At 40.1% G+C, this 13164-nt stretch overlaps 1 protein-coding gene and 1 long non-coding RNA gene across 3 annotated transcripts in view; one reads left to right on the forward strand and one right to left on the reverse strand.

Annotated features, from left to right (window-relative positions):
• LOC306707136 overlaps positions 1 to 13164 on the reverse strand; it is a 20101-nt gene continuing 6937 nt past the window's right edge. The window contains exon 3 of the long non-coding RNA XR_013767415.1: positions 1 to 157. This is a non-coding gene — a long non-coding RNA (uncharacterized lncRNA). The remainder of the gene's footprint in view (positions 158 to 13164) is intronic.
• Positions 10637 to 13164, forward strand: part of rin3 (Ras and Rab interactor 3) — a 22829-nt gene continuing 20301 nt past the window's right edge. For both annotated transcript variants that reach the window (XM_079174458.1, XM_079174459.1), the window contains exon 1: positions 10637 to 11066. In XM_079174458.1, the coding sequence (XP_079030584.1) occupies positions 11032 to 11066 (35 nt within the window). In that variant the 5' untranslated portion in view covers positions 10637 to 11031. The remainder of the gene's footprint in view (positions 11067 to 13164) is intronic.

Raw genomic sequence — 13164 nt, forward strand, 5'->3', positions numbered from 1 at the left:
TCTGGCTGTCCTTTTAGGGCCAATTAAGTCGTTATCCAGTGGAGCGTTAGTCAGTCAGACACAAAGCGACAGAAAGGCTGAATGCAGTGGATGGAGGATTGAATCCAGTCAAAGCTTCTCCTCTCGTTCTGGCTGTTTGTTGATTTCCATCGTTTGTCTGGAAAACAAAGCAAACAACAAAAGATCTGTATGGAAGACAGCTTGAAGACAGTCTCCCCATGAATATTAATGTAAGTGTATGGTAGTATATTCAGTATTAAGATATTAGTTAACAATCACTGATATCATTGCATGTCCAATTGTAGGGGCAGGCCCTCCACTAATTTTAAAAACAAAACAAAGCTCAGGTTACAATTTACAAGAAGTATTACTCAACCATTGTATAATGTCCTCAAATCTGAGAATGTAACCCTGATGATGTCATCAGAGTCATCTCAAAGTCTTGTTACAACCTTGAAATTGGGGGGTTTGATCAAACAAGAAGTGTCTACAGAAAGACTGTATTAAGCTGCATTATGGGAAGCATAAGATTCAGTGTTGTTTGGAGCCTGACCCATATTAAGGAGTAAAAGTAGCAAACCATTTCCTCAGTCTATTGAGTAGTATTGAGTTATTAGTACAGTATATATCTAGTTATTAGTATTGAGTATCAGAATCTGTTATCGTAAATAATGCAATCAGGTCAAACAGCACCAACCCAATGAACTCCATTCATTAGTGGGTTACCAATAATGCTGAGGGAGAAGCCTTGTGCTGGGATTAGCGGAGAACCTTATGGATTGTCAAAATTGTTTGTTTTAAACCTTTTTTGACTCAAAGGGCATTTACTTTTTGGAATTTGGAAGTGAAGCCATCACTTCAAAACATTGTCAGTACAACTGTATTCTATAAAACCCATTGTGTTTTTCTTCCAAGGACAGGCTGAACCCTGAGTGAGGAACTGTAGTCCTAGTTGGAATTTATTACATATCACTTATAAGGCAAGACAATGAAAGATTAAAAAAACCTAAATGTTCTTTTTAGACACATGTTTCCCCCCTGAAACATGAGCTAAACATTAAGTTACTAAAGCCCTAATTAGATAATACATTTGGTTAAATGTAGAATCGAAAGGGTTAGAAAAACTGTCCATAGTCAAAACAACAAAAGATTAGAATAAAAAACCTCAAACAACTCAGCAAGCATTTTAAATTTGGAGAGACGCAAATGCCACAGCCTGCACCAAGCAGCCTTAAAGCCCCATGCAAATTTGGTGCCAAAAATAAAGTCAAGGTGACGTCAATATTCCTTCAAATCTGTTCCCTCCATCAATACGAGAAATCAGAAGCCGAATACTTCAACATGTCATAGTATGACATTGTGGCCATTTGGTTTGATGTTGCCATTCCTGCTTTGAATATATCAAACTGGTTAATCTACAGCAGCTAGCCTGCTAACTCCAGCTTTGTGGGAGATAACAACAATACTTAGTATGATGAGCACTAAGCATTAGCTTACAGGAAGTCCCCAACACCTTAAAAAAAACAAGATTTCAAACCAATTTTGACCACAGAAGCATGGCATCCCCAACACACACACACACACACACACACACACACACACACACACACACACACACACACACACACACACACACACACACACACACACACACACACACACACACACACACACACACACCCTTGTGACGACACTGACTAAATTCACCAGTTCAGAGGGGAATAAAAGTTGAGAGAGGAATGAAAAATAATTTACTGGTTTAAAAACTCCATTAAGACTTCTTTTTGTCACATAAAGAAAAGAAGAGATTGACATTTACGTATAGAAAAAACATCTTTAGAAGGCTTTCCGCCGTAGTCCTGAAGTATCCACACTGATATCCATCTCAAATGTAGTATCAAAGAGTCAGAACTGTCTAATTTGCAGATGCCTTCCTCACAACTTAGTTAAGCTCCATCAAAGGATAGTTGAGAATCATTCCTGGTCTCTTCTTTATCTCGTTCCATATCTTTTCAACGTCCCTTTGTTCTTAAGCATCTCTCTCCCCCTTCCCTCTCTCTCTCTCTCTCTCATCACTGCCGCTGCCACCTGCTCTACCCCCCCCCCCCCCCCCCGGATCAATAGAAAAGCCAGAACCTTATCAACATGGTCACAGTCATTAAACGGCTTCAGTCAATCCAATCCGTCGATCTCAGTCCCATCCTGTTAGCGTCTTGTCATTCTGCCTCAAATCAGCGTCCTCATTTGTTTTTCTTACCGGCATCTCTCTGCCCCTGTCGTCGCTCTCTCTCTCTCTCTGCCGTTTTTCGCTTTTTTTCTGATGCTTGTCTCCCTTTCTCTCCCCTCTCGCTCTCACTCTCTCTCCCTCTCTCTGCTGTGAATCATGCCTTCTGTCAGAGGAAGGTTTTTTTGACAAGCGCTCTCTCTGCCAACCAACACACCAACGCAAACCCTCCTCCTCCTCCTCCTCTCCCTTTCACTCTCTCTCCCTTCTAGCTTTTCTTCTCCACAATTCAGCCTCCCTCCACCTCTTGCTCTTCTCCATCTATCTATCTATCCATCCATCTCTCTCTCCTCCCATTTACACTCCATACAGCTTCGGGGCTTTAAGAGCTTTGGAGCTGTAAAGAGACCAACTTCTCCTCTCCAGCTGCTTCTCTTTTCTCTCTTTCTCCGTCTCATCCTTCACTCCTCATCTCTCTGTGTAGCTGCCTTTCTATTCTTCTCTCTCCCTCATTCTCTCATTCCATCCTGGATTTAGTTTGACCTGAGTGTGTTCACTTGGGAAATCATCACCATCCGACATTTTGGAAATGAGGTAACGAAGGAGAAGAGGAATGAAGGAAGGATCTATCTATCTATCCATCTATCCATGTTTCAGTCTCCCACACACAATTTTCTTCTCCATCCCTCTTGTAGCCCTTTCAGTTTGCCCTCTACCTCCCACTCTTCACCTCAGTGTTAATGCAACACGCATCACTGTGGAGGTGGCAGGGAGAGTGAGAGAGACAGAGAAAGAAAGAGCAACAATGGGCACTCACATACAGTGCAGTGCAATTTATAAAGCGTCGTCATCACCAACATCATTTGACCATGTACGGCTGTGTGGAAGAACATGCTCTATTTTTAATCATTAAGAGATGTTAATGTGACGCAATGATCAGTAGTATCAGAATGTATGTTTGTTTTATTTTTTGCTCCTGTACCAAATGCAGGCAGTGATGGTTTTGTTTCCATTCAGTGCAAACAGAAGAGGAAGAATCAAATCGAATAAGTGCAACCTACAGAAAAAATATAAATCCAAGGAAGGTGTGCTGTTAACATTATTTAATTGTCAAGGCTGCAAAGTCCTGTAATGTTGATCACAGAAGACGATATTTGGAAATTTCTAATCTGCATCTGAATCAAGAACTCAAAATTAGAGCCAAAACCAAACAGGATTAAAGAGATAAAGCCTGTTTACCAGCGCTCTCAGTTTGCCCTCGACAAGATCGACAGCATTTTACAGAGCCGAGGTCCTAGTCTTTGATCCGGTGATCATGACTGTAAAGTTATTAGGGGCTTTGTAAGAACTGTAACGGTGGCCCAAGCTTTCCATCGATGACTTTGGAGATATTAACAGTAAACTCAGAAACTCGCCTTCGAGTTTGCATTAGCTTCTTCGACAGCTTGTTGGCTAAGTTCTACCGACTTGCTGGAATTTGTGTCTCTTTTATGCAACATGTCGTCGGACTGTCTCAAAAAGCAGTTATTAATACCAGTTACTGAAATTGTAAAAGTTTACGAGATGCAATGCTTGTAGGTAGGGCTGCACAATTAATCGAATTTTAATTGCAATCACGATTTTGGCTGCCACAATTAAATGAGCATGATCGTCAGCGATATTGACGTTTAAAATGCGTGCTCTGCTACATATCAAATCAAGCGCTTCCTCAACTAACAGTCAGCCAACCACCAGGGGGAGAACGAGATGGGAGGTGTCATGCGCGCACCCTGTAGAAGTAGAAGAGTAGAAGAAGGAGAAGAGTAGAGAGACAGGATCTTGAAGGACGAGTACTTGTGCTTAATTTATTTACACGCCGGCATGTTAAGTCTGTCACTACATGGTCGCACGTTTACAATTCCCCTGCTTTCTGTATCGCGCATGGCGGTGTTCCGCCCCGATCAACGCGCACGATGCAACTGTCGCTCTCCTGCGAGTAGCACCCCCCCCCAAAAAGCTGTAAACCTAGGGAAAACACTGAAAAGAATTAATGAATAATCGTGATAAATAATCGTGATCTCAATATTGATCAAAATAATCGTGATTATGATTTTGGCCATAATCGTGATTATAATTTTGGCCATAATCGTGCAGCCCTACTTGTAGGTGTAGAAAATTAGCGTAAAAGGCACGTCATTAACTAAAGTCTCTAAAGTTGCGCAACTCTTTTGGAGTTTTAGTGGCTAAAAAGTCTGTCAATCACCTGACTGACCGGCCCACTGCATTCTAAATTCATTTCCGCATTCTAAGACGTATCACATGTGCAAATCGACCAATCATAGGCTTCAAAAACTGCCAATACACACAGGGACCGACGAAAAAAATCACATAAAACACATAAATCAGGCCCCTGAGAGATCAAAAATGGTTCAAAATGATGCCAAACTGCTGTATTAGATAGATTGAACACTATTAGTGATAAAACAAGTGAAATTTATAGTTATATAGTATATAAAATTAGAATAGAACAGCTGGAAACCTGGTTTGAAAATTCTGAATTTTGGCTTGACCTGGCATGAACTCTCTGTACTCCAACCTCTATAAACTTGGCTTGCTTCACTTTATCAAAGCAAATTCTTTTTTAAAAAGGACTGCTGACATGATGAGCTATGATTGTGGAGAGTTTTAGGCTTACTGCTGCATTATTTCAAAGACAAAAGTGCTTTCTTTTCCAGGCGAACCTGAACATTTTCAATTTGAGCTGTGTTATATTCATTCAGCATTTACCAGTAACATATACACTACCGTTCAAAAGTTTGGGGTCACTTATTTCTCAAAGAAAAGCACTGTTTCTTTCAATGAAGATAACATTAAATTAATCAGAAATACACTCTATACATTGTTAATGTGGTTAATGACTATTCTAGGTGGAAACGTCTGGTTTTTAATGAAATATCTACATAGGTGTATAGAGGCCCATTTCCAGCAACTATCACTCCAGTGTTCTAATGGTACATTATGTTTGCTAATCGCCTTAGAAGACTAATTGATGATTAGAAAACCCTTGAAAACAGTTATGCTGGTGAGAGAAGCTATAAAACTGGCCTACCTCGCATCACATTTGTGGGTTCGATTATACTCTCAACATGGCCAGAAAAAAGAGAACTTTCATGTGAAACTCGCCAGTCTATTCTTGTTCTTAGAAATGAAGGCTATTCCATGCGAGAAATTGCGAAGAAACTGAAAATTGACACGAAATTGTCTGTGTGACCCCAAACTTTTGAACAGTGTACACTGATATGTACACATATTAAAAAACTATCACAAGTGTTAGTGTTATAATCCCATTGAAATTATTCAAATAGACCTTGTAGTTAGCGAGATAAGCCCCTTTCAGTATGGGTATGACATTTTCGAGGAGAGGCCTCAAAATAGGCTGAGAGGTTAAAAGGTTAAATGTGGTTATTAAAGAGATGTGACCAAGATATGCATATGACACATTTTACAGTGGAAAACTCTATTTATCAGTACACTCTGAACATACGTATGTGACGGAGGCACTGTTTCTCAATCCCCTCGATTATAGCTGAAATTGAAAGTTAATTTCGGTCACTCAACAACCACATTGACATGACAACTGGGAAGTGGCACTTCTTCACTGCAATTTCTGCTCTATTAAAAAACAAATCACATTATCATATCTGTTGGCTACTGATGGCCATTCATTTGGGTCATTTCAAAATCCTAAGCAGGAATATCAGCGCTTTAAAAGAGGATAAATTGTTCAAAATGTAAAGTTAATCAGCAGTACAACGACCATTCATCATATTGCTGTTATGTATATATTTGCAGAAGTTCTCGTTGATTTGCACTAAGTTTTCTAAATTTGGGTACAATTACACAATATGTTCAAGAGTTACAGATGTGAATTTCCAATAGGCCACACCTACAAGAATTGGAAACCAGATGGACCATCAAAAAACTTCCCTTCTTCAGCAACAAAAATTAATTCCTTACTTTTTGGACCATGGCCTACCTTTCCATCAAATTTCCCTGAAATTTCTCTCTACTAGTTAACTACTTTGACATTTCCTGACTAAGATTCAAACAAACCAACAGGACTAAAAACTCATTTTTAAGAAGTCCTAAATTATTATCATAAAGGCAGATGTTGGTGAGGAGGAGGATGAGTAGGAGTATTATATGTATTGAGTTTTGTTAATCAACTGAACAAAATGTCCCTCAATGAAATATTCCTGCAAGAAACATTCAGCTCACTCAATGCTAAGGCAGTGGACAGAGTTCTAACAACAAAGACAATAGATGTGGCTCACAGTACAAAAAGTCTGTACGGACCATATGCATTCAAATGATTTAAATTAAATTGATTTAAACATGAGGAATACCATGAAAATAGTTTGAGATGTCTGAAACTCCTGGGTTTCAAGTGCAAGCTGTACCTGGTTCTTGTTAGAATTGGATCAGTCGTTTCCATGATGTTTTGTGTGATTGACAGAGAAGACTGACTCACACTCCCCTTTATTATGCTTGTTCACTATGTGAGCTCAAGTGGTGTTGACTCTGTGAGTGTGTGTTGGAGAGAAAGACAGACAGGAGAGAGAGGCAAGCAGAGACAGGGAGAAAGATCTCAGTCAACAGCCTTGAAAATACATTGTCTGAAAGAAAAACAGTGACTTGCTCTGAAAATCTGTGGCTGTGATTTTTTTCTCTCCAGACTGCAGAGCCTGGTGTGTCTACACCGGACAGCTGAGCATGTTGTGTTTGATAAGACCAACAGCTGTGAGAAGACTAAGCCTAGCAGTAGGTATTTCTCACTGTTTCTTGAGGTCTAATTTGCCATTGAGGGTAAATGTTTGACCTTAGTCTAACTCCTTGTTCACACCAAACAGATCGAATTTTCACTTTGCGTTACTTGACAGCGGAGTTTGACATGCCTTGCTGACACCAACTTGTGCGAAGTTTGAATAATTTGTGTTCATTTGCGTCACTCGCTTGCGATGCATCAGAGAGGATTTCCATGTAGATTCCGACAACTTCTTATCAACCATGGCGTGACCTGTTACCATTCCGACGGCCCGTCCGCGGGCTATCAGAGTGTTTACTGTACATTTGTGTCATGTACACAATGGCTATTTATAGGTAGGCACTGAAGCGATATCGCGTTAGAAAGCTAAGATTCTTGAGATTCGACTCATGTAAACCATTTCAAGATACAATCACAACAGCAGGTACAGTCAATGCCTCTGTCAGACCACCAACCCCAAAATAAGCAGTTCAAATATTGACGCAACTTACCAATTATGCTTCATGGTACTTCCCCCATACATAAAAGTCCGACATAAACGGTCTTGTTAGATTGCCAAAGGTCCAGACGATCCAATCCAGTAAAAGATTTAGTCCAAACACATTATTACGTCCATAAACACCCAAGGACTGCTGTTGCATCATTTCAAATTAGCCGGCAGATATGCTAACTAGCGATCTATTTTCTCAATATACCTTCACTTTCCATGTAAACACGGCGCTGTCTGTATCTCAAAATGGCTGCTGCATTATGACGCTTCGATTGACACCTCATTTGACCTATTAGGTGCTTCCATATGCTCTTCAGAGCCTAGAATAGCCAACGAGAGTCCCAGTTGAAGGCTAGTGCCTGCCTCTCTTCTTTCGTGTGACGCTCGAGCCAATTGCAACCGATCGTTCTGATGAATCACACGTCGTATAGCCAATGAAATTACGAAAAGAATGATATGCAGATTCAGGGGGTAGATTTAGAAACAGATTGTGGAAGTCACTTGTGACACCGCGAGTCAGGTCCTCGTGTCTGAGCATAAGGCCAAGGTGTGTAAGTTGGATTTCCAGAGGCTTTTTGAAAATTGCTAATGGTAGAATAATTTATAGGTGACTGTATTTAGACTCAAATAAGCTTTGTTTGAATTTTGAATACACACTTTCACATAAGCTGGGTGTAATACCATGGGTCACCACATGTCCTGTTTTGAAAAGGGCCAAGACATACTCATAGTAAAACATGTGTAAAATCTCTTATCAATATAAATAACTCTTAGTTAGTGCTATTGTTTTCAAATGTGAACCTGGACTAGGTAAGGCTTCATGCTGTGGTCCCATTGTGTTTTCCAGCTAATAAGTCCAGCTATAGTCATCTGCAGGCATCAGCTTGCAAATAAATATTCAGGCGGAAATAAAAACCTTCTCCTTCAGTGTGTTCAACCTTATATTACTCAATGCCAGTAGCACTTACAGTACTCCAAATGGTTCAAGAACAGCTTTCAATTTACTTTGGGTATGCCTTGGATAGACGTTTTAGGCGAATTTTACAGGAGTGGAAACAGGTTTTTAACCACCACTGCTGTTTTGTAGCTACATATTGTAGAAGTCCCAGATATATCCAGAAACCAAATGTTGTCGTGTCTAGGTACATTACATCATCCAGAGGTGCCTGTCTTCACTGTATCTAACAAGCGGTATTGAGGGCTAGGGTTTTATTACAATACACGGACCAAAAAGATGCTAAAATAACTCCATCATGACGGCAATTTGTAAAAAGTCTGAATTCATGCATTCGTAAAATGCTTGCTTTCTGAATACAGTATGGATCGATCAGGGCTGGAGTATGCTAACATTGTAGCTGCTATCAACACTCAAAATAATTTAGTTTATAACCTTACAGAGCTGCTAGCATAGACACTGTAATGTACATAACAGTTTATATTCCTATGGACAACCTTGTTTGCCTTTACAGTCGCTCTTGAATTGATGTCCTTTAAATCTATTTTTCCATTTTCTGTTGAGTACCAGCCTGTCCTCAGATATGTAGATAAGCTAAATAAGAAAGGTCAAGAAAAGGAGAATACACATTACATAAGCATGTGAGAAGGGAAAGGTTTTCAATAGTCAGTGTTATAAGGTTTCAGCTCTATTTTGTACGTACAAAATTTCAGTACGTGACTGTTTCAATATTAAACGTTAAATTATGCGTATGGGGTTCTTTTCCGGTCTTTGCTGAAGTTCTTTGAACTCAAGGCGTTCAGGGAACTCCCGCAAAAACACAGAACTATAGACTGTATATTAGAAGTGGACATAGTCATTGTGATGTCAACCATTGGTTTGTAGACTGCAGTTTTGAAGCTTCGAGTTCTGCATTGTGGCAGTCGCCATCTTGGATCTTTGCAACCGGTGATTGGAAGTAACCATATTTCGACTTTACAAGGTAGCCCCGCCCTAAAGCATACCCTGCTTTATGGTCTATTTTGACTCTAAATGGACCATAATTTACTAAATGAACATTATGCTGTATTGAAGAAGACTTGAAACTAGCGATTAAGACCATAAACTCATGTTTACAATGTTTACTGAGGTAATAAATCAAGAGAGAAGTAGAGTCATTTTCTCTCAGACTTCTATACAACCAGAGGAGTTGCCCCCTGATGGTCAGTAGAGAGAATGCAAGTCTAGGGTACTTCCGCATTGGCTTCACTTTTCAGAACCGGACGTTGCCACCTGGCAAAAACGATATTTTAATAATCCATGTTCCCTCCTGACGGCATGCCTAGTGATGAAACGGTGCCTAGAAAAGCACTGACCATGTTTCATGGTGTGTAATAGGCCTTTGTTCTATAATAGTCCACCACCATGGCTACTATAACTATGGTGTGTAAGGAGCTCCCTCCAGTGGTTGCTGACGTTCAACCGAGCAGAGTTTGCAGAATCCAAGCATGTGTGACCACCTCTGTTTGCACAGGAAGCAGCTGCACAGTCACCACACTTGGCTGCATTGTGAATGCAGGCTGTGTACGTGTGTGTGTGTGCGTGTGTGTGTGTGTCTTTGACCACATCTGCATGTCCACGCAGAAAGTAAATGCAAATATACATTTTTAAAAAGTTAGCTGTTGACCTTTAGACCATGCTTTTGTTAACAGTGCTAGAATTTGACTGACGTAAGTCTCTGATTAGCATAAATATTTTTGTGACAATATTCAGGTTTTTGTTTTGAGTATTTTCATGCCTGCAAAGTATCAAGTCACTCCTCCGGAATATGATTCTTCTCGATACGCCTCTACAAGTGCATAGACACTTTACACTGAAAGCTTCACACTAACATATCAGTCCAACCCCAAGTGTGATCTACGTGGTTAAAAAAATGTGGGAAGGACTGACAAGACAAGTAAAGTTGTGAGTTTTAATTGTGTTGGGAGGGGGGGCAGGAAGAGAGGAGAAAAAAGGGGGGGTGGGGGACATGAAGTTGTACATTCCACAGTTTGAACAGGGGAGCATCTGGAAGTCTTTAAAGGAGAGGGGAGGGCAGAAGGAAGGAGAGGAGGAGGCTAACAGAGAATCTGCTGAATATTTGGGCCACATCTACAGATTTGAATACGCTGACATGAGCAGATGATGACATCTATTGGAAGATGTCTTAACTTCAGCACTTAACAAAAAAAAGAAGAAGAAAAAAGGAGTAACGACACTAGGCGGGACTGTCAACAGTGGGACCAGAAAGCATGATTGCATGACAGAAAAGAAAAAGAAAGACAGAGAAGAGAGAGCAGGGGAAGTCTGACCAAAGTGCTCGGCCTCTTCCTGCTTGACGATCAGCTCAGGAAGTTGAGGCAGAAACGGAGGGGAGGGCTGACAGAGAAGCATATTTTCCCTTCGCCTTTTTTTCCCTTATTCAGCCCTGCTCCTATTCAACAGCAGGAAGAAAAAAGGCAGGGGAAGGTGGGGTTCTTGATGGAGCAGAGAGAGAGAGAGAGTGACAGAGAGCAGTCGAACACTTAATCTGTGGAAATATGATGAAAGCCAACGTTGTTTGCAAGGACACAAGGTGAGTGTGTGAGGGGTCTGCGACAGTGTAGCTGGGTGAAAATACAGCGGAGGAACTATATACTCCGTCGAGACAGTGGGAAGGGGGGGGGGGGTGTTGAAACTGCCACGGAGGGGAGAGGGGGGGGGGGGGGTTCCGGGGGTTGAAAAGTTAGACAGCCAGAGCAGGAAAAACAGATGTGAAGACTCAACGGCTGATATTTAGGTCAATACCTTCTCATCAAATCACATTTCTACTCCATGAATTGCTTGTATGGGGGAATAAGAGCGGTTGAAAGTTGTTACTGACCACTGAAAGGGCAGATCAGACCGTTATAAGGCCTGTGGGGATTTGTAAGCATGTTTGATTTCTAATGTTCGCAGCTGTGACTTTGAATGTCACTCTTTACAGTAGAACAGCCTCAACTTTAAACTTTACTTACATTCATTTTGTGAAAGAGCTAGTGCCAGGATTGTGTTGCTTTTTTTCTTGTACTTCGATAAGAGTGCGATTTTCCTAAAGGTCATGTTAGGTCAAGCAAAAGTCAGGTGTGGATGAGGTTTTCAGATACCTTACTTTGTCACTAGTAATAGTGCCAGGTATTATTAGCAAAATGTACTTATAAATAAAAGTAATGCAGAATGATTTCCTTTTGAATATTACTTCATTACTGAATTATTGTTATTAATGATCCATAACTAGCTTGTTGTGGCCGGAAAGGGAGATTTCATATTCTGTTGGGTAGATTAATCTAAAAAGATCTCGTTTTGTAATAACTTGTATTTGTAGTTTGTAGTGGAACTGAAGTATTAACTAGCATGGAATGGAAATACTCAAGTAAAGTACCACTCCTATATCTATATTTGCATTTGAGGCAATGTACTTAGTAACTTTGCACCAGTCAGTAAAGTGCTGGTGTGTTATCCAAAGGACTGCAAATAAAGCTCACATCCCACATTTAAAACAATTCCTCTTTGACCCTTTGGAACCATATGACTATATGTGTCACACATGTGTGTCACTAACAGGGTTAGGGTGATCTGCAGACATGTGATTTGCTCAGTTTTTCCCGATATTCCTTTTTTAATTCACAGGAGAGGGATCTGACTCAAAACAGGATTCTATGTGGCTTAAAAAGATATTCAGTGGTTTAAGTAACAAATAGTTCAAAGGAGGCAGATCTTAAGTAGGGCGCTAACTCAAATATCTGTTCTTTTAGAAGGAGATTGTAAAGGACAAATGACAAAACAACATCTCACTTACCTCTCATGGTTTCTATACATCCAGATGTTTTATTTGCTCAGGTATTGAGATGCGATGAGATTTCTGCCACTGCTCAAAAACTATGGAGGTAAATTAAATTTGTTTGTGATGTTCACCACATAGTTTAAAAAATTAAAAAATACATTATTTGGGTGAACTGACCCTTTAATACCTCTAAAAGAGCTAAGGTCCATTAAAGGTTGACTCCATCTGTGTTCTTTCCCTGGTTTTTCAAATGGAAACACCCACTCCGCCGTAAGCTAATCAATCAGGTTATGAAAGAACTATTTATATATGCTAAATTTGGAAATAACTTAAAGAGTAAGTTCAGATTTATAGAAGTGGGTTTTCTATGTATATACTCCCCTGTTCTGTGAGGTAAAATTAAAGTATAGTTTTTTTCAATGGAGTCTTGTGGCTCTGAAGAGACAGTTTCAGTTACCGCTTACCGGAAAGGCTGTCTGACGGCGAGGTAAAGCAGAAGTGAACAGCAGAGAAACATATTTTAGCAACCTTAAGAGAAGGCCCCCCTAAAAAAATGTACTCTATATTTAAAATATATTTCACATCTTGCCATCATCAGACACTTTTTTCAAACTGGGAACTGAAGGAGTTGCATCGCTCTCGTCAAAGCCACTGAACTCAATTGACAAAAACAGTAATTTTACCTCGTAGAACACAGGAGTTGTTGGTCCACCACAGCATCAATTATGTTAGTTTGTTTGTGTTACTGTGTGACTTACGGATCCGAACTAACTATATTTCAAAGGTCAACATTTACTGTATATCTTCTTCACTGAGGTGGGGTACTGTGATTTGTGTTAGCTAGCTAATGCTACAAAAAGAAGTAAGCAGT

Source organism: Pholis gunnellus, assembly GCF_910591455.1.
Source record: "Pholis gunnellus genome assembly, chromosome: 15".
Taxonomy (NCBI): Eukaryota; Metazoa; Chordata; class Actinopteri; order Perciformes; family Pholidae; genus Pholis; species Pholis gunnellus.